Here is a 22,296-nt window from a genome sequence, read left to right on the forward strand (position 1 = left end):
GTAGGTAGGTAGATAGATAAAAGGAAACTTGAATAGGTATGTGTAATTCATATTATGTAGACACAAGGTTTGCAAAATGTGTTCAGCAAATCATATTTACTGTTTTCATCTAGAGGAGCTCACTTAAAATCTACATGCATTTGTAGGTTATATGTTTTCTGGTTTTTAAGTACTTAAAAACAGTGATTATTCTGAATCTGGTATGTCTGATAAATTGTGTGATGGTGTTCAACAATGAGCTTGGCAATTTTAACAAAAATGTATTTTACCTCAATTGCCTTTGAAAGACATTAAGCTGAATTTTTTTTTTTTTTTTTTTTTTTTTTTTTTTTTTTTTTTTAAGATTTTATTGGGGAAGGGCAACAGTGTGTACTTCCAGGACTTTTTTTTTCCCAAGTCAGGTTGTTGTCCTTTCGATCTTAGTTGTGGAGGGCGCAGCTCAGTTTCAGGTCCAGTTGCCGTTGCTAGTTGCAGGGGGTGCAGCCCGCCATCCCTTGCGGGACTCAAGGAGTTGAACTGGCAACCTTGTGGTTGAGAGCCCACTGGCCCATGTGGGAATCGAACCAGCAGCCTTCGGCGTTAGGAGCATGGAGCATGGAGCTCCAACTGTCTGAGCCACCGGCCCGGCCCCTAAGCTGAATTTTTAATTTAAATTTTGCTTATCTTAAAATAGCATATACCCTGGAAATTAAGTAAACTAGGAGAAAAGTGTTTTGTTTGTTTTGATAAAGTATTATTTTTGTAGCCTATCTACACACAGATTTCTTTTTATTTGGTAACCCATATTCTGATCTCTGTTCATTCTGTGCATTTTGATGCTTTTTGTTTGGGTTTTGGCCAAGCATCATAATCTTCCTCTCGCCATAATCTGTACTTCTTTCTCTACATCCCACATCATTTTAAAACAACCACCACCTAACTAATGGCTCAAACCAGGCATACGGTCGTCATTTTCAACTCTTTTGCTTTCACTCCCACATGGAATCAAACTAAATCCCATGAATTTTCCTTATGTATAGATAGTAGGTCTCTCCTCTCCTTTCCATTTCAGAACCACTCATTTTCTAGACCCTCATTCTTTATCACCTAAATAATTGTAGCAATCCTAAACTTACATTCTTGCGTTCAGTTTTAACTCTTTCTAAAACAGGAAGAACCAGAGAGTGCTCTCTACAAGGAACTTGACAGTGACACTGCCCTGGTACCGTATTCCCATGACCTCCTTTGCCTTCACTATAACACCTGAATTATGAGCTTGATTTACTGGCCTCTCACTGTCTCTCTGTTCACTTTTCTTGTGACATACCTACCGTCCCCATTCTGCAGTGCTCTGAACGGATGGAACAGGCAGTGGTTTCCTTTAACTATGCGCTTTTGCAGGTTCCTTCTATCTGGGGCACCTATGCCCATCACTAGCACACTATCTCCAACCGCCTTTTCTCAGCTCTAAATTTAATCCACCCAGACTCCACCAAGGCATCTTTTCCTTTTTTTCTTAATAGATTCCTGAACCCTTCTTTCACCTTTCTGTGGGTTAGTTGCTCTAATTATGTGTTTATATAGAACTTTCTTCTTCCTACTCACCTCCCTTTATTACCCTATATTATTATTAGCAAGTGTTTCCTCATTATGTTTTCCACTTAGACTATATTTTCTGTGATTGCAACACTTTACATTATTTACTTTTGTGTCCCATTTACTTTTATAAGGATACACTCTTCTCTCTCTCTCTCTCTCTCTCTCTCTCTCTCTCTCTCTCTCTCTCTCTCTCTTTTCACCTCTCCATGAATTCATATTAATATCTTAAATTCCAAATGAACTCACAGTCTCATTCTACCCTTTTCTCCTTGGACATTTTGCCAATATTGTTCAAGTTGAGAGTCCTTAGGTCTTTTGAGGCAATTACAAACTTGCCAGCGTATGTCACATGTGCATACATTTTGACCTAGTTGATGCAATTAGCTGAAATTTATTGTCTAAATGATTCTAAACCTTACAGGGGGCAAAAATGAACTATTTGAAAGCTTTTGTGCTGTGGCAGTTTGACGTTGCATACTTGTGTATAATCCTCTGGTTGTTTTTCTGAATTTTATTTACAAGTATTTGTCCAGATATCTGGTGCTATATAAGACAGACTCTTATCCCCCATTTACTTGCCACTGTACTTTAGAACCTAAGTGGGGTTTATTGGGGTCTTTGCTTATATTCTCTGTATCTACCATCTCACCGAATGATAGGCTCTAAAGAAAGAAAATTCTGTTTTCTGCTGCTTCTTCCTTCCTCCAGTACTATATTCCTATGTAGAACTAAGAATACAATAGCTCCATAAAAATGTTCTTGCTGAATGGATATATGAATTAAAGTGTCCAATGGAGATCTTGAAGTTTCATTTAGTCTATTGAAAATATGTGGTTTTAATCATAAATTATTTCCTCTCCTCTATTATATTGTACTCTAGCATACATCATCACTAAATGTGCATATACCGATGAGTTTTCTGAGGAGGCCTCACCAATTTATAATGCTCAAATCATTGAAGTGCAGGTTTAGAGTTTGGAAATCCCCCACAGTTATTTACACTGCTTTTGTTGTCTTTTTCCAAAATAACACATCACAAGTTTTAAATGGTTTTCTATGCTTCTTGCATTTTAAGTAAATAGGATTATTTACCAAAATTGATTATTTTAAAATCGTTGAGGGGAATTTTTATTTTAATGAAAAAAAAAGAAAGTAACACAAGGAGCGTCACATAAATCGAAGAGACGGATGTGAAAGGGAATGTTTTATATTGTTTGATTAAATATTAAAACAAGTTAGGGATATTGGCTCCTCTATTGTATAATCTTTTCATTTATGTAACGTGATCTGAACGTTGTGACATGCCCTTTAAGCTTGATTGGCAGAAAGCCACAAATTCTGTTTTTGACAGTGCAATGCCAAAGCATACTGTCTCATCACTATAAATCTCATTATTATTTATGCTATGTGAGTGTGCACTGATTTTCATTCAGAGCAAGTTTCCATAAGACTTTTTTTTAAAAAAAATACTGGATAGTTATCCAGTGGGTTTTATTTAAACTCTGCCTCTTGTCCACAGGCTTTAATCACATACAAAATCCAAGTTGATATAAAGCAATTTGTCATTTTATAGCTAAAGGTAAGGAAATATTTCCCCCCACATAGCACCCTTCAAAGACTTGATTATTTAACCTATAACGTATTTCTTTATTTCTATTTTATGGTGCTTTGCATGACGGCTTAATTAATTGTCGTTGGTTAGGAGGAGAAAAAAAAGTAAGCTAAAACTACTATTTTGAAGGAACTGGTTCTCATTATATAAAGTGACTATTCAAATGAATCATTATCTGCAAGCTGAGAGAAATACTGAGATGGACACGTATTTAGCAAAGCTTTCTTCAGGAGAGATTGACCACTCTTGTACAGAAGGAATCATCGTATATCCTCTTTTCTCAATAACAAAAAAAGATGTAAGAATCACTACTTTTTAAAAATTTTAAGGCAGCTTTTCAAGTGTTCAGATTATTTCTTCTACAGCTGCATTCAAGTTCATACTGATGGTAGTGCTTCTTGTAATCTGCATTTTATTATGTGGGAATATATTCTTAGAAGCTAGTTCTCCTTTCCATGTGGGAACTAGTTTACCTCATATTAATGGAGATTCCAGGAAGACTTAAAAGAGGTATATGAGGCCTCTGTCATTGCTGTAAGTGTCTGAGACCTGATAGGAATTCCAACCTCTCTGATTTTACCAACTTGACTTCTCAATTAAACTGTTTTGGTGTTCCAGTCATTTCTTTTTAAGTGGGTAGTAATCTGATGGCATAAAATAAAGCAGACAATGAAAGTAACTTTATGTTCTGCAGAACATAGACTAATGTGATATATTGCTGAAGGTGTTTTAGACAGACTGATGCAGTCTGCGATCATACCACCCAAGTACTTGGATGGAAGACAGACTGATGTAAAAGAGGGGTATGAAGTTATAGATGTCATTCAGAAAATACGTTCATCAGTGATTATACTTTTCATTGGTTGAAATAGGTTAAAATTAGTAAATTTTCCTGAAACTGTATAATTATGTTTTGTTTTGTTTTGTTTTTTCCTGGAGAACACAACTCCTATGACTCAGATAAGGCACTAAGACTGTATTAGTTGTCTATTGCTACATAACAAATGACCACAAACTTAATGGCTTAAAACAACATACATCTATCATGTCAGTTCCCATGGGTTAGAAATACAGGCACAGTGTGGCTGGGCTCCTAGCTCAGCCTCACAAGACTGAAATCAAGATACCAGCCAGTGCTGAGTTCTCATCTGGGGATTGAGGTCATTTTCTGAGAGCACTAGGGTTGTTAGAAGAGTTCAGCTACTTGCAGTGGCACAACCAGAGTGTAAATTCAAAGCATCATTTCAAATATCAGAAGACTTGTTGAAAGATCTTTCTGATGAATCATTTTGCTACCATATTTTTTGCGTCTTATCCATCTTTTCTTTAAAAATGGAGTAGTAACACTAAACCCGTTACTTCTTCATTCTTTAATATGTTTTTAAGTTGTATGTTGCTTGCTTCTTCCACTAGGTAGAGGAGATGATTGTTTACTTAGAGCTGTGGTCAAGATATTGGTATAACAGAGATATTTAATAGCCCTAGTTATTTATTTATTTTTAATTTTTTGGTGAAGGGTAAATGGGTAAGCAGTAGAGTAATATACATTTGTCCCTTTCTTTTCCCATTTTTGCTTAGCTGGAAACAGAAATGAACTGCATTTCATTTTTATTTATACCTGCAAACTTGATTTCATTATCTCCTTCTCCTACCCCAAGCAAATAGAACATAGCTGTGTTGATTCCACCCATTATTTCTAGGTGTCAAACTCATGAGACACGTGAAAATCTCTTTATTTGATAATTACAGGATGTCAAATATGAAGTCACGGTACAGTGACTTTGCTTAAGGCCTTTAACTTCAACCTTCCTTTGTACATCTTTGAACAATGAAGTTTTTATAGACTGAGGAGAGGGGAAGGATCAGATATGATTGTTGAATGGACTTTATACATTTGCTGTAAATTTATATTTAAATAACTCTATAGCATTAATGTATTTTAGAGAATAGACATTACTGATTCTACTAAACATGTTTGATAACAGATGTAAATAATGCTTGTATGCACAGAAATAAATACTTTACAGGATTTTGAATATTTCTGGCTGAATTAAACGCAAAAAATTGACAGCTTATTATACATGCACTAGATTACTACTAGACTATTGTCTGTTTATCATTGTATTGTCTGGAAAGTAATTAATGAAAAAAGTTGATTGAAAGTGTTCAGGATTCATTTTTCTGGCTTTAATTTGCATAAGTTCAAGCACTGATGGTTCAATGAAAGAATTAAAAGTGTGATAATGTTACACTGGATGCTGAAAGCTTGGACATCAAGCAATAGTGCTTTACCAATGCAGTAGTAATTTTAAAATAATTTTCTAAGAAGAGAGTAATTCAATAATATACACAAGTATAAAGTACTGAGTTACTGTAAGGGGAAAACTAGAAAACATGTAACGTAGAGACAAATTTGAGTAATTATGGCACTTGAAAATGTGGAATTATAGTGACTTCCTAATTAGATGCTGGGTCATTTCCTCAGTATTTTGAGAATCCAATCTTTGGTAAATTTTATCCAAAGATATCCTTGTTACAAAAGGAATGCTTTGTACATGAACTGAAGTTGCATGTTCATTTAATGCTTAATAATACTCGAGTCTCTTGAGCATATGTTCTTTTGTTTTCATTCCAGCAACTAACATCTGAATTGTTGCAGATCTGTGACCCCTGATCCCATCAACTCCAAGCAGTTTCATTTTTATATTCAATTGTATATATTTGCAAACCAGAGACTGCCACTCCAAAATGGCCACTTCCATTTTCTGATTCATGATTCAGTCAGAGCATGACTTACAAGTATATCTGTGTTTATTAACAAGTAGAGAGGTAAGGTTGAATGAAGTCTACTACACACTGGCTTTCAGACAACAGAAAGTGCCGGAATTGGATTAATATTTTTCAAAACTAATATATGGAATACTTTCTATGTATCACATTCTTTACTAAAAACCTGAAACACAAAATTGGCAAAAAGAAACATGATTTTTGTCCTCAAGGACAAAGTCGGGGAGTAAGATATTAATTGATCAATCATACCAATAGCAATTGGATAAGTGTGGAGGTACATAGGGTATATAATTGGGGGATCTAGCCTAGTAAAGGAGTTCAGAAAACCCCTCCCCCAAAAAAAATTCATTGTTTGACCGACAAACAAAGAATAAGAAAGCATTAATTTGACTTGACTGAGAGGGAAGTGCTTTGCAGCCAGAAAGAAAAGTATATGTAAAGACCTTTTGGCAGAAAGGGTTGATCATTGTCAACATATTCTTTGTTGCTGTCTCAAAAACATGGGAACTAGAGATAAGCTAGGGAATTCAGATGGCACTTAATATGTATTATCCCGGGAACTAGAGGTCTAGGGAACAGTATACCCTATTTATTATGTTCTGCTAAAATTCCTCTGAATAGACTCTTAGGCCTGGCAACAAAGCCAAATTCCTGGTACTATAATTATGGCAATGCAATGCTGAGTATTCAGAATGATGAGTAAAAAGTTTTTTCTTTGTGTATGTTTCTGTCCACTCGATAGTGTGTTTATGTGTTTAGATTTAATTTCAATCTTTCGATCTCTTGTGACATAGAAGACTTTGTAGCAAACATGAAATATAGTGGGTTAAAGGGACTCAGTGAATACACATATACTCAAAAATATTGATCCAGTTATAAAAGGAGAAAATTTTACTGCAATTCTCATTGCCTGAGGATTTTGCATTGTGATGACTAAATTCTATTTTGATAAACAAGTTCCTTGATTTTCGAAATGCTACAAAAGTGATTTATTATCCAAAATATAAACTATCTTATTCATCCTTAAGGTACTGCGATAGTTGAAATAGGTTTTCTGCTTCTTTCATCATGGAAGGTTCCTTCACCTCTGGCAATGCTGATGAAAAATCCATTTTGTTGTCTTGCAAGTTGATTAAAAATATATACATTTTTCATTCCTGAATTAAATATTCTATAAAAATGAAAACCTATTTTTGAAGTTATAAGAATGCCACTTTATAATAAAAGGCTATTTTCACTGACAAAACTGGAGAGTTTATGCAGGTTTCTATTTTGTTTCTAAGAGTGTTTCATATTATCAGTTTGGCTACATGCATAATTTATACTACTGTTTATAAAGTGTAGGAGAAAGGGATACATAATTTCAGGATGATTAGAGGTGGGAGATATGGGCTATAGTTGCCCATTGGCTCTTTATAGCTTCTAGGGAGGCTCAGTGAGTGGTGGATGAATGCTGCAGGCAGGGCTAGTATGAATACTTTAATTAATTTTTATTCTTTCCTGCAAACATAGCTATACTGAATTTAACCAACACAAGGGTAAAGGTTATCAAAGTAGACTCCTTGGAATAGCAATATATCTTGTCAATCTCAAACTGAGGGAACTGAATAAATAATCTTGTTTTTTATTGAAGAATATATGTTGAAGAATATTGGAGAGTTATTATTTAGATACTGGGGGTGCCAGAAAAAATGTATACACATGACTGGTATTCATCTTTTGTTATTGGTATATATTGAGTATTACAATTTTAATACAGTTTTTTCCTCTCTTAAAATGTGTATACATTTTTTATCGGCACCCCCTGTATTTTCTACATGCTTGTTTACCAGTTTTAAAGTATTATGTATGTGTTCAGCAGAATTACAATATAAAGTAGAATTGTAACCTCTTTATTGATTGCTGTTAAAAACGCTTTATGGAAAAACCTACCCTACCATTTTTAGTTTATACGTATATGTTTTTCAGAAGTATAATGATGTTTAATGACAAAATGTGAATGGTGCTAGCTCCATCATTGACTGATTGTTTAACATCATCATTTCTTTGAATCGCATTCTTTTAGTTTTTAACTTTAGGAGGCTGGACTATAATCTCTAAACTCTGCCACTTGATGATGTTGTGATTCTGCAAAGTCTCCCTTTTTTCCTTAAACCCAGAAAATATGTGATACTATTTTATACAGTTTTGGGGATCACGAAGAGGAATGGACTCTAGCAGGCATCACACTGTATTCCCTGTACTTTACAGGGAGTACACGTGTGTTTGTTTTAGATAATTGTGCTTGAGTGGTTAAAAAAAACAAACCAAAAAATGGCATACACCACTGTAGAATAAAAGTTCTCGGAAGTATGATGAACTTTTGAAAAAAATGTGTTGGAATTTAAAAAAGAAACAGCAAACAGGGTTATATTTGGGGATCTTGAATATCTCATTCTACATACTACGTGTAAATGGAGAGCTTGGTGTTGATCTTCCATCTTTTTGAGATACATGTGCCTAGAGTACCAGGGTAGATACCAAACCGTTAACCAATGCCAGCATGAGCCATTGGCATACTGTGAATGATGGCAGTCAACCCTGAGCCAGGTAGGAGTGCTGTAGACTCTTGCCAATGTGCAACACCTTATTTAAGTAAAATGGAATCGCAATTATCTGGATTAATGATGAATATTGTTGAAGGCAATTACCTGGTCGACTAGCTCCAGGTTCACATGTTATTAATTCTAGATGTTACCTCGCAGAGTTAAATCTCAGGAGAACATGGCCTGACTTTGCCCTCTATTTTCTTATTGGCTTACCATCTCAGTGTCCTTATAAATGAACAAGCAAACAAACAGACAAAACAAAAGGATGATTGCGGTAGCCAGTATGATGTTTTATTCTTTGAAGAATAGAATTAGGGTTTTAAGAAAAAATGTTTTTCTCATATAGTGTGGAAGGTTTAAATTACCTATGCTTTTCTGGATAAGTCTCCCTATAGAAAAAATAAATAATTTATACATCCAATGTTATTAATTAGAGCCACACAGAACTGAAATTCTTGCCAATTGAAACCCAAGGTAGATACTGTAATTATGTTCAATTTAGAAAATGTTTTATGCCAGTGTTTCTAAAGCATCTCTCATCAGCAATGCAGTCTTTGAAATTGTAGCAAACAACTATTTCATTTCTCTATTGTTAATTTTGGTGATAATGTCACATGACTTCATAGAGGGAAGCTGAGAGACTTAGGCGTTCAGTAAACAGACTTTAAAAATTTTTCTTAGCTCATTTAGAAATAAGTATTAATCCATTTTTGTGGTCATGATACATATTGGCTTCAAATTTTGTCTTAGGTTATAGGTGCAGCAGATGAAACCTATCATTTATTGAGCATGTGTTATGTTCTAGACCTAAGTGTTTTACACATATTATCCCATTCAATGTTCACAAAAATCCTAGTGGTCTAATTGATAGATTAAGAAGACATGGGAGCTTAAGTATGTTAAGAAAATTATCAAAGCTCAGCAACGTGGCAAGTATCTTAAACTGAATTTGAAGTAGTGCTTTATGAGTCTGAGGCCTCTGTTTTAATGGCGCTATTAAACCACCTCCAAATGTGTTTGATGTGTTATGATGACCACGTGGTTGTCACTGTGAGAAATGGGATAGTTCCCGACTTTTTTCATTGGAAATTTATACTCATGGCTGTTGTCTGCCTACCCTTGTCCTGGTACTTTCTTTAGACACCTTTTACTATACCAACGAGTGATCCTCATGTCTGCTTCAATTAGACCATCTGACCTTTAATAGGATGACTAGCTAAATAAATATTTGTTGAATGAATGAACGCGTTTAAAATGATTTTTAAAAATTAGATAACATTTGAACTTGCAAAGATGTCAAGAAGCTTTGGTGAGAGGGGACGGGAGAGATGTTGGAGGGATATATTTTGGGTTTTGGTTTTGGTCAGTTCCATAGAGGACTTCTTTATCTCTAGATAAATTAAAATATAGATCTTGTTCTTTTTATACTGCTGCATAATAGAGCAAGTATCCACTGCCTTTCTTTTTTTCAAGAGTCAGTGAAAATTTTATTCTGTCATTCAGGCTAATATTACAATTGTACTCAAATTTTCCTCGAGCCATTGAATGGTAATTGTCTAATGCTACCTTCCCCTTTAGTGTGTGCTTATTATGTTATGGGACAGATGTGTTTATCTGCAGTCTTAACACAGACGAGTATTGGATGGCATGTGAAGAGTATTGGATGGCATGTTTAAAAATAAAGCAAATAAATTTGTTAATAGTTTCATTTTTAAAGTATAGAGTGAATGTGAAATTATATTATGTGAACTCTTGCTCTCTTGCATTATGGTTGGTTTCCTTGTGTAAAAAACGAAAGGAGAGGAATTATTGATAGAGAGCTGAGAATTTTATAAATGCTGTAATGCTATGTCTGAGTGAGCCCAGGGAATCATGTAGTACATGTAATCTGTTACATTGCTGTGGGGGAAAAAAGAACCATTATGGTAGACACTGCTTCACAGGAAGAGTAGCGATAAATACAAGTTTAATATCCTTACTTGATTTCATATACAACCTATTTTCTTTTACCTTTTCACAAGCATTCATTTACTTCATTCTGGATGAAGGGACTCATTCTCCTGATAGGATAGACCCTTCATAGAGTCTTTGATTCATAATGTTAAAAACAAGTCAGAATAATTGATTTTTAAGACTATTTAATGAATGAAATGAAAGGAACGAATTACAATAAAACCACCCACTCTTCACATAAGTCTTTCAGTCCTATGTAAATAAGTAATGTGTAGCCTTCTAAAGGAAATGATCACATTTTTAGTAATAATAATTTAAATGCTCGCATGAAATGCATAAACCTTTAAAAATAGTCATTATTTGTACATTTGATAAATACATTTTTTTCATTTTACACACACACACACATACACACACACAAGAATATATACAAATCAGAGGCAATAGGATATAAATATTTACTTAAAGCATCATTGGATACTATCATAATAAAGATGAGTTGAAGGATTCACATCAATAAAAGGGGAGGAAAATATATTATGCATAAAGATTATCATAAAATAATATTCTCATTACTATATCTATTCAAGATCCATATATGATACAACTGTAACAGTCTTCCATAAATGAAGTGGAAGTTACAACACAAGAATTTTGTCCATAACACCAAGCAAATCTTTTTTTATTAACTGAGTTGAACTTTAAAATTATGTTATGACCAAAAATCAATAAAGAGAAACTGATTTAAGTTCATCCAAGTGTGAAGGGGTTTATTACTAGTGCTACATCACTCTAATGATGTTCTCTTAAAAATTTGTTTTTGTGATATATTGCATCTATTATTGCTAAAAGGATAAAACTGCAAAGCAGCCTTGGACATTCATAAATCAATTTAAGAAAAGTAGGCATATAACCAAAGGAAAAGTAAAAATTCAGTATAGAGGTTTTAAATATTAGGTAATTATAATATATGCAAACAATACCCATATCAAATTTCTAATGAGGAATTCCTTCACAGGATTGGTTTTTTAAACTAACAAAGTATCATCCTTGTTAGTAACTTCACAGCATGAAGATAAGTAACATTTTAAGGCTTGTTTTTCCTTTTAACCTTCAAGGTAGAATACTCATAAAAACACAAAAACTAATGGCTCCTGAACTATATTTGTGAAATTACTATTGCTCATGTTCTTATGTCAATTCCATACTATATAGAATATATCAGACTTATGTTTAAAATATTAAGAAATCATAACACACTTTTAAAAATACATTCTCTAAAATGTGCATCATATACACACATCACGATGAGTTTATATGATGAAAAATGACACTTTTAACCCTTGAGAAAATAGTTCCTTTAGGCTTTTCAGCCTTTATCACTTTGCTCTAATATTTTTCAATGTATTTATTTACTGACTTTCTCCTAAGACTATTTGGACTGTGATATATATGTGCATGTGATATAACAGAATTTTAAGGTAAATTTGTTTACATATTTCATGTTATCACATACAGACAAAAGATTGTAGAAATCCTAAGCATACATCTCTATGAATTCCACCAATGAGGCACACTATCTAATCACCTCCCAAATCAAAAAAACATATAAGCACCCCAAAGTCTCTCTCACTTGCACCCTGTCAAAGTCCTCTCTTCCCCTCAAAGTAACCATAACCTGACTTTAACACCAAAGGTTAACTGGGTATTTTGAACTTCGTATAAATGGACTCATAAACAATGTGTTTTTTATTTCTAACTTTATTCACTCAACAGTATGTTTTCGAGATTCAGTACTATTATTTCAATGTTTCCTTGCTGTGTAGCATCAATTGTATGAATAAACCTTAATTTATTTATCAACTGCTATTGTTGAACATGTAGTGGTCACTGTTTGGTGGCTGTTATGGATAGTAGAGCAATGGACATTTTGTACATGCCTTTTGGTGCACACATGTAGCATTTCTGCTGGGTTTATATATCAGAGCGGATTTATTGAGTCATAGCTATTCATATGTTCAGCTTTAGTTTAGAAAATCATTTTTCTGAAGAGTTTTCTGAAGCTGTTTTACAAATTTATACTTCTACCAGCAGTGTATGAAAATTTCAGTTCTTCTTATTCTATATAACCAATCGTTGGTCCCTTGGTGGTGGTGGTGGTGGTGGTTGTGTGTGTGTGTGTGTGTGTGTGTGTGAGGGGGATGTTTATTTAATATCCACCATCTTTTAGATGTTTAGTGGTAGCTCATTATGGTTTTAAAATGGATTTTTCCAATTATTAATGAAATTAAGAACTCTATACTTGTTGGCCATTATTATATATTCTTTTACACAGTATATAAAATATATGTAAATGAATGTGTGTATCTTGATATAAAATGGAATTTATAAAAAGAGGAATAAATAGATAAAGCCAAGCAAGATGAAAATAAGAATAATAAAACCCAATTCAAAGCAGTAAATTTGGTACATTTATTACTTATGTTATCGAAGACTACTCAGTTTTAAAAGATGAGCTGAACATTTGGATTAAGATTCCTATCAGCAAAGACAGAGGAGAGATGTAAAATAAATTATTCATTTCATGTCTTTTCCTAGTATCATATCCTATGAAAAACTTATTCCATGGATTTTCATAAAGATGATACTCTAAACAACATTCTCAACATTCTTGAAATAAATAAAACAGCGAGTTCATTTAACTAATTATCTTAGTATCTTTCCATGCAAGTGCAGAACCATCATTTGCATTAGGTGTCTGGTGTACATAGCTATATCGATCTCTATACAGTCATATAGAGATGAGCATATGGGCTTATTGAAACATGAAGATGATATTCCTAAATATCATATTATTATAAATACCAATTATCAATTTTACAATAATGTCCATGAAGTACAACTATTCAAGATAATTTAGTCTGCACTTCTAATTTTATTCTAAAACTGAACTGTACACGACTGTAGCCACTAGCTTAATTTAGGTAAAATTAAATTAAAAATTAATTTTCTTAGTTACACTAGACAGTGCAAGTGCTCAATAGCCACAGATGGGTTTTGGTTACTATACTGGGCAGAACAAATACAAAATATTTTCATTACTGCAGAGTGATTAAAACTATTCTAAAGCTTTAAAAATATAATTCCCTATAACTTACGAAAATTCTGCATTAATTGGAATATTGAATTTATAACAGCCTATTATCTTTTGGGACTAGATAAAATTTATCATGTACCTAACTGTAAGAATTAAATATTAAAGGCCAATGGGACTGAAAGATTGTTCTTGGATCAGAATACTTCAATTCTAGTCTTAGCCCAGTCTTTACATGGGCTCCATGATTTAAGGAAAATCCTCGGTGTCTTTAGTCTTACCTTTTGTACAACAAGTAGGTTCACCTGTAAACTCCAAAAGAAACCTGAATTTTCTGATTTTTTAAAGTCATAATCTCACATCTAAGTTAATGACGGCATGAAGATCATTTAGGGGAGTCTGATGCATTCAGTCGAAAAAAACCCTAAAGTTATAAACAGGGTTCATCAAATTAAAAATAGAACATAGGCATTCTTAGCATGAAAGAGGGATTCTTCAGATAAAAACAACACTGTTGAAATATTATAAGTTGTTTCTTTCAGATGTTACATTTTTACCCATTTAAAAATGTCCAATGAATATATTAAAAACATAAAATAGTTAATTTTGACATAAATCCATACTTTAAACTGAAGGTGACCACAACTCTTCATTTCAACAACAAAAAAATTAATATTTTCTCTCTAGATTCAATTATCTTCATTTTAAAGATATTACTTCTGAATAAGAAAATAACGGAGACAATGTTTTTTGGTATATCTCAGATCTTAATTGAACTGAGGCTTTTCGATGATGTCAATTATTTTTTGCTGACTTACTGACAACATTGCTCTATAAATGATATGGAAACAAAAGCTACTTACTACTGAATTTAAATCATTCCGTCATATTCAGGTTCTCTTTTTTATCTTTGTTTTAAAATTTCAGCTTTCCTGAGATGTAATTGACATACACATTTGTAAGATATTTAAAGGGTACATCATGGTGATTTGATATGTAAGTGTACTGTAAAAAGATTCCCCTCATCTAATTCACACATCTGTCACTTTATCTATTGATTATCTATCTATCTGTCTATCTATCTATCTATCTATCTATCTATCTATCTATCTATCTATCTATCTATCTTATGTGTGTGTGTGAGAGAGAACATTTAAATTCTACTCTCTTAGCAAATTTCAATTATATAACACATTTCTCATGAACTATAGTTATTGTGCTCTATATCAGATCCTCAGACCTTTTCATCTCATAGATGAAAGTATGTGCTTTTACCAACCTCTCAAGTAAACCTGACTATGACTCATAAAATGTAAGTACACTTGTCACACTTTTTACAGTTGTGGAAATTGAGGCACAGAAATGTTAAAGCAACTTGTTGAAAGCCATACTGCTTGTATTAGTCTGCTCAGGGTACTATAACAAAATACCATAGATGGAGTGGTTTAAGCAACAGAAATTTATTTTCTCACAGTTCTGAATATTAGAAGGCCAAGGCCAAGGTACCAGCATCGATGGTTTCTGATGAGAGCTCCCTTCCATCATGCAGCAGACGTACACCTTCTCCTTTTTTTTGTCCTACCTGGGTGGATGGGTGGGGGATGTTGGAGAGAGAGAGAGAAAGAGAGAGAGAAAGAGAGAGAGAGAGAGAGAATGTACTAGCGCTCTGGTGTCTCTTCTAATAAGAATACGAATCCTATAGGATCAGCCCTCCCCCACCCCATGACCACATTTAATTACTTTCTTGATCATCTTAGAGCCCTATGTCCAAATACAGTCACATCGCAGGTTAGGACCTCAACATATGAATTTGGGGGAGACACAGTTCAGTCCATAGCACCACTATTAACTGACAAAATTTAAACCCAAGTGGTTATAATATTAGCGTGTACTCTCTGAACCTCGATTGTATCTCTGAAAGTAGAAGAGCAAAAAATGCCTACTGTACAATGTTGGGGAAATGTTATGATACCATTTTCTCTACGGTAGCAGAACAAACACAAGATACATTGAAATTTTGGGGAATATCTATGCAGAGTTGCCATTTTTATAATGATTTTGTAATTTAATTTCCTTTGATATCAAAGGAAATATATACACTGCGATGAAAAATGTAATATGTGTTTAAAAATGGTTATGATTAATGTCTTACTATGTAGCCTGTATTGCTGCTAAATATGGAGGATATTTCATATGCCGAAAGTTCAGTTACACAGAGGACCGCTAAGTGGGACATTTCAAGTGTCTACGACATCAACTTTATTTCCATAGAGAGGATTCTGAATCGTCAAAGAAATTATGGGGTCACTCTTCTGTGACGCCACCTCCTGTATCTAGGAAACGCGTTGAGAGTGGGGGCTTCAACATTGCGGTCGCAAAGCAGCTGCTACCTGCGGGCCCCTTTCCTCCAGGATCCTTGACTCTTGGAAGCTCAGAACCATGGCCCTGCCACTCCTGCCCGGCTACAGCTTCAGCCGCAACGTGGGAAAGACGAAGTTCCACAAATCTCAACACTGGGGCTTTTGCAACAATGTTAGCATGCTGGTGGGTGAAAGTAAACCTGGAATAGGCGGAGAACCGCTTCTCGGCCAAAAGATGAAGCACAAATACAGTGTATTTACTAAAGAAGTGGGAAGTGACGCACCGGCCTGGGTAGCTTTTGACAAACAGGTATTATCTTTCGATGCCTATGTAGAAGATAAAGTGCGTGATACAAGTCAAGAAAACTATGGCATCAGATACTATAAAATCCTCTTCTATCTCGAAGATGACACAATTCAGGTAAACGAACCAGAGGTGAGAAACAGCGGAATGCCTCAAGGGACTTTCATCAGGCGTCATCGGATTTCTCTCCCACCTCCGGAGGATGCTCAGTTTTATACGGTCCATCATTTCAATGTCAACATAGACATTGTCTTTTATGGCCGAACATTCAAGATTTACGACTGTGATGCATTCACAAAAAACTTTTTGAAGAAAATAGGAGTCAAATTAAACCCCCCAGGACAGTGTCCGGAAGATCCTTCCATGAAGATATGGAGAAAGAAGCTAGACTGCGTAAAGCGCTTACAGCCCCAGGAATCCTCCGACACCCTGAAACAGTTCCTCCAGTATGACAGGAAGGTATTGCGTTTCTTCTGCCTGTGGGATGATTCCGCCTCATTATTTGGGGACCGTAGAGAACTCGTCTTGCACTACTTTCTGTCTGATGATACTATTGAAATCATAGAATTGCTAGCACACAACTCAGGCCGGGATGCTCTGCCATTTTTCCTCCAGAGGAGAAAGCTGCCCAAGTATGGCCCCCCTGGACTCTATCAACCAGGCGAGGTAACAAATCAGGTTGTTCTCAATGTGTATGGTGGCTTGGCAGTGAAACAAGTGAATGGCTACGTGTTGGATAAATACAAGCTGGGAAAATCAGAGCAAGAGTTTTACAAAGATAGTGACCTGTCCTTAGGAACCACCATCAATGTGTGGGGAAGGAAAGTGGTCCTTTGTGACTGTGATGAATTCACGAAGACTTATTATAAGAATAAATATGGAATTGAGAACTTTACGCCGATTTCATTCAAGGCTCCACTTCTTCCAAAAATAGAAAGGAAATTTCCACCTTATACGGGCTTTGGTTCTGAAGAGGATTCTCTGTGCTCTTGTATAGGCCTCGTGCCCAAACCTTGTCTTCATCTGAGGAATGTCGGGAAATTCATGGAAAAAGATAGCTATGGCAACACAAGCGGTATACTCCGTTTCTTAGCAAAACTTATCACAAAACCATGTGCCAATGAGGGCAGACTGTTTATTATATCTTATTTTCTCAGTGATGACACAATTTCAGTGTTTGAACCCACAGAGAGGAATTCCGTTTTTAATTTCCGGAAGTTCTTGAAAAGAATGCGTGTTGAGAAGCCTGGACAAGAAGTCTTCAAAAGTGAACTATCAGAATATATCAAAGCCGAGGATCTGTATATTGGAGCCAAAGTGAATGTGAATGGCCACCTGTTTGTTGTGTTCAGTGCTGATGAGTACACCTTAAAATTCATGGAGGAGAATTCAGACAAGTTTCCTTTGAGCAACCTTGAACTTGTTCTAGAAAAGCTGAAAGAAAAAATATCAAAATCCGGAGACGTCAGGCAGGTGTTTAGGGCTGCTGACTCTGGGCTCACGAAGAAGATGGATTGTAATACATTCAGAGACATAGTGATGACCATAGCTGCTGGGAACCTCACAGAACAAGAATTTGTAACCATTGCACGTCACTACAGGGTGCCTGATGACCCTTGTCCAGATGTGAATGTCCTAATTGCAATGGCCCATGAACAGCTCAAGAAAAATTCTTTTGAGAACTTTGAAAGACTCATTTGTAGCTCTGTATACCAAGATCGAGAGAGAAAAAAAGTATTACCCAGCAAAGACATCAAAAGGCTATGCAAGTCCTTCAGGTTGCCTTTGAGTAATGATCTTTTAGAATCCTTACTGTCCAAGTTTGAAAACAGTGATGAACAAATCAATTATGAGTCATTTTTCTGTGCCCTGAACTGGAGAATAAATATAATGCCCACACAGATAGCAAAATCACCCTTGAAAGAGAGAGATGATGTGTTGGTCGGGATGCCATCACCTATTTCTATGAAATACATTGACTATTTAAAATTTTTAAAGGACATATATGGCTTAGAAGAGGAGTAAAATGCCAGTTTTGCCCAACTCCCTTTGATTTCCTGCTCTAATTTTGCCAAGTTTATTTCTGTAGATACAATTTCATTAAAAACAGAAGAGAAGCACGGTTCATACTGAATTGAAATCCATAGACTACAATCAATCTCCTTGTGTCATTTTAGTTTTCCAGAACATGATATTGTGTTGCTGATGTACCAGCACTATTAAAAATGTCATTTAAAGGAACATCAAACATTTTTATTATATGTATGATTTATTAATAACAAAGAATCTTATGGTAATTTTGTAATCAACATAATTTAATTTATATAATACAAGAATAAAATGACTTTTGACATCTATATACGAAAATATAAAATCAAATTATATCAGATCAGTAAGTTGGCATTCTATTAAACATTTTTTGAAAAAGAAAAAAAAAGAAAAAGAAATTGTAGGGTCAGTAAGTCTCCAATATAGCATGGAGGTTATCAAAGTTGAGAAAAATAGAATGATCTAAAATTTTCTTATATGTTCTGATACACCAGTGTATTTAAATTTAACCCAATAAAATGCATAGGAGTTACATCAGGAGAATATTTTTCTGAGTTAATTGTTTGAAACTCTATTTGCATAGTTTCCTGAAAGTATAAAAGAATGAAGGAAAAGAAATATTTTTAATCTACATATTTAATTACTTAAATAAATATATTTATCTGTTAATTGAGAAATTATGAAATAGCGAGGTTAGGTGCATTTTTTCTGCTTTAGATGAGCAGTTATCTATTTAATGCCAGGTGTGTTACAGGAATGTTCAAAGTGATGCCATTGTTATTGGCATATTTTGGCAGTTTCTCTTTTCAAGTGTCTCTCATTCCCTGATAAATTCAGTAAGCAGTAAAACTTGTCTTCTTCATGTTTTGATTTCTCACTACCTCCAATCATGTACTAACATCCTCAAAATCTTCATATTAAATCCATCTTTCTTATGTTGTGTTTCAAGCCTAGTGAAGTTTCTCATCATGGTAATTCTCTCTTCCTCTGGTTCTAAATATCGCTTGTATCCTATTCCAATATCAGTTCTTGCCTTAGCCATTTATATGTATTTCAAAATTTCTCTCTCCGTTATCATTGTCTTTTTTCTTCTATTCAATCTTCCTTCAAGATAAGAAAGCACATTATGTAATATGCTATAGTAATGTGTTCTAAGGAAAAACAATGAGAAAAGGGTATGGGTTGAAATTTTAGATAAGGTGGCAGGTGAAATCTTCACTGGGAAAGTGGCTTTTGGGTAAAAACCAAAAGCAAGAGAAGAAAGTATGCAGGTACAAGAGGGAAGCACAATCCATGCAGAGGGAACAGAAAATGAAGACTCAAAGACAGAAATGTGCCTGGAATGTATGAGAGACTGATTATTAATTATTTTTTTGTTTTGTTTTCAAGCTTCATAAATATTCTTTAAATAAAGGGGATATAAATCCTAAGATAAAGAATTCGTGTAGAAGTAAAATAAGCAAATACTTAAATCCTGTGTTCAAGCAGCTGCTTTTCATGAAACATCATTCACAATAGCATACATTAACCACGAAAAGTCAATTTTTAGAAAAATACATAACTTTAATTAGTACAGTCTGATTTAGTCATTTATCTAATTGTTTAAATGTCATACAAAAGAAAAACATGCTCATGAACTCATATACTTTTTAGAAAAGAATGGCAGGATGAAAGAAAGGAAATTATACTTAAGTATATAACACAAAGTTAGATCCTCGTCTAAACTCTTTAAGGGGAGGATCTCCATTAAGTAAAATTCTATTGATTTTATAGAGCAGATTTGATGTAGAGAGTGAAAGTAGCTTGGCCAAGATCAGAAAATAAATAGTAAACCTAAGTGTGTTGTACGAGGTCTGACAATTAAGTTCACAAACTTGTTGCAACAATGTTGCTAACCTTTTTTGATATCAGAGAGATTATTCATTATGAATTTGTACCAACTGGACAAACAGTTAACCGAGTTTACTCTTTGGAAGTGCTGAAAAGGCTGCTTGAAAAATTTAGATGATCTGTACTTTTCACCAACAATTCATGGCTCTTGCATCACAACAATGCACCAGCTCACATGGCACTGTCTGTGAGGGAGTTTTTAGCCAGTAAACAAATAACTGTATTGGAACACCCTCCTTATTCACCTGATCTGATCTGGCCCCCAATGACTTCTTTCTTTGCCCAAAGATAAAGGAAATATTGAAAGGAAGACATTTTGATGACATTCAGGACATCAAGGGTAATATGACGACAGCTCTGATGGCCATTCCAGAAAAAGAGTTCCAAATTGCTTTGAAGGGTAGACTAGGCCCTAGTGTCAGTGCATAGCTTCCTAAGTTGAGTACTTTGAAGGTGACTATTGTAGTGATATTCAGCAATGAGATATATAGCGCTTTTTCCAGAATGAGTTTGTGAACTTAATTGTCGGAGCTCGTATTACAAATCTATGCTGTTTCATATCAATGTAATTTGTTTATGGCATTATGTGTAAGCAGTCTTATACCAAATAATCCCTAAAAAAAGTTTCAGTTATTATATCTGTTATTAATAGCCTATATTTAATGTAGTATCCAATAACATTAATAAATTTAGATCTGATTTCACTTCAGTTGAAATAATGTTTCATTATTCTTTGAGTTCATAATTAATGTTTTATACCACATGGTTAAAGACAAATTAATTCTCTTTCTTTCACATATTATCTTACAAGAACAGATGCTACGGCTTCCAAATACATAACATTATTCACTGGAAAACAAACAGATAATTCCATTAGTTGAAAAAGTATTTTTAATATAAATCATGGTATACTGTCATTGCTCATATTGACTTCACTTTCTTTAATTTCTTTAATGTGACTGAACTGGCTATGTTTCTTATTCTAGCTCTTATCACAAGGATTTTTTTTTTTTTACTTGATAAAAAATTTTACAATAACATCACTAATCATTGTAACAGGAGCAAAATGAAAGAATTTGAGGAGATAATTTTTCTAGAATATGTTTATATTCAATTCTAGTTTAGAAATTCATGCAGAATAGACATTTAGAAACATCACTTTCCTTAATTGTACTTATGCAAACCTATTACAAGACATTTTTAAAATACTTGTCAGAAGAAAGCATGGTGAATCGCAATCTATAGAATTTATGATCACGTTGTTTATGATTCCTTAAAACTATGATAAAAAAAGAACTTTTAAGAGTAGAATAGATTGAGACAGTTCTTAGTGCCTGTGTCTAAAAGGCAGTGTCATTAGATCTGAGCCATCCCCCGTTATTTGTTTTCTTTTAAAATGTTAATGTTGAACAGTAATAAGCTTTCACATAAAGAACTCACTGCTAAATGCATGTGTGGCCTCACTGAATCCCATGCAAGTTACAAACGTTAAAAGATTTTATAATTGTGTCTAGTAAGTAATTTGCTTAAGTCCCAGAGCTAGAAGGGCAATTCTAGGATTTGAACCCAGACAATTTGATCTAGGGATATCGCTCTCTCTCAAGCATTACTTGACTGCCTCCAAATAACCCTTCCCTGGTTGTGTCAGACCCTATGCTAGGCGTTATGGTTACAGGAATATACAGGATAGCTGTGAGATAACTGGCAAAGGGTTACACCAACAGTTTTAGTAGGATAAAACAGGTCAGTGGAATCGCCACATGAAAACTGAATGAGCTTACAAAGTTTTGTTAGTTCAGTGACATAAACAACAAAATTATGAGAAATCAGAACCACCGATTATAAAATGGTACCAAAATTATTGTGGGTATGGTAAGGACTCACAAGAGGAAATTTTCTCCCATACATCAGGATACTTGAAGAAACACAAACAGTTCTTTCCTCTTGGGCTTTAGGAGAACTGCTTAGAAAGCTCTAGATAACAAAGGCTTCTGACATCAGATTAAAATGATAAATAACCAAATTAGTTTCAAAAACTTTTTAAAAATTATTTCTGACCACGTGTTCTGCTTTTTTAA

The 22,296-nt window shown here is 34.3% G+C and overlaps 2 protein-coding genes across 2 annotated transcripts in view; both read left to right on the forward strand.

The window, feature by feature from the left end:
* The window catches only part of ERBB4 (erb-b2 receptor tyrosine kinase 4), a 1,062,086-nt gene that overhangs the window by 290,087 nt on the left and 749,703 nt on the right, over positions 1 to 22,296 (forward strand).
* Positions 16,055 to 18,304, forward strand: LOC117026371 (EF-hand domain-containing family member C2-like). Its single transcript, XM_033113118.1, has one exon. The coding sequence runs from the start codon at positions 16,055 to 16,057 to the stop codon at positions 18,302 to 18,304; it is 2,250 nt and encodes a 749-aa protein (XP_032969009.1).

The sequence above is a fragment of the Rhinolophus ferrumequinum genome, chromosome 8 (genome assembly GCF_004115265.2).
Source record: "Rhinolophus ferrumequinum isolate MPI-CBG mRhiFer1 chromosome 8, mRhiFer1_v1.p, whole genome shotgun sequence".
Lineage (NCBI taxonomy): Eukaryota > Metazoa > Chordata > Mammalia > Chiroptera > Rhinolophidae > Rhinolophus > Rhinolophus ferrumequinum.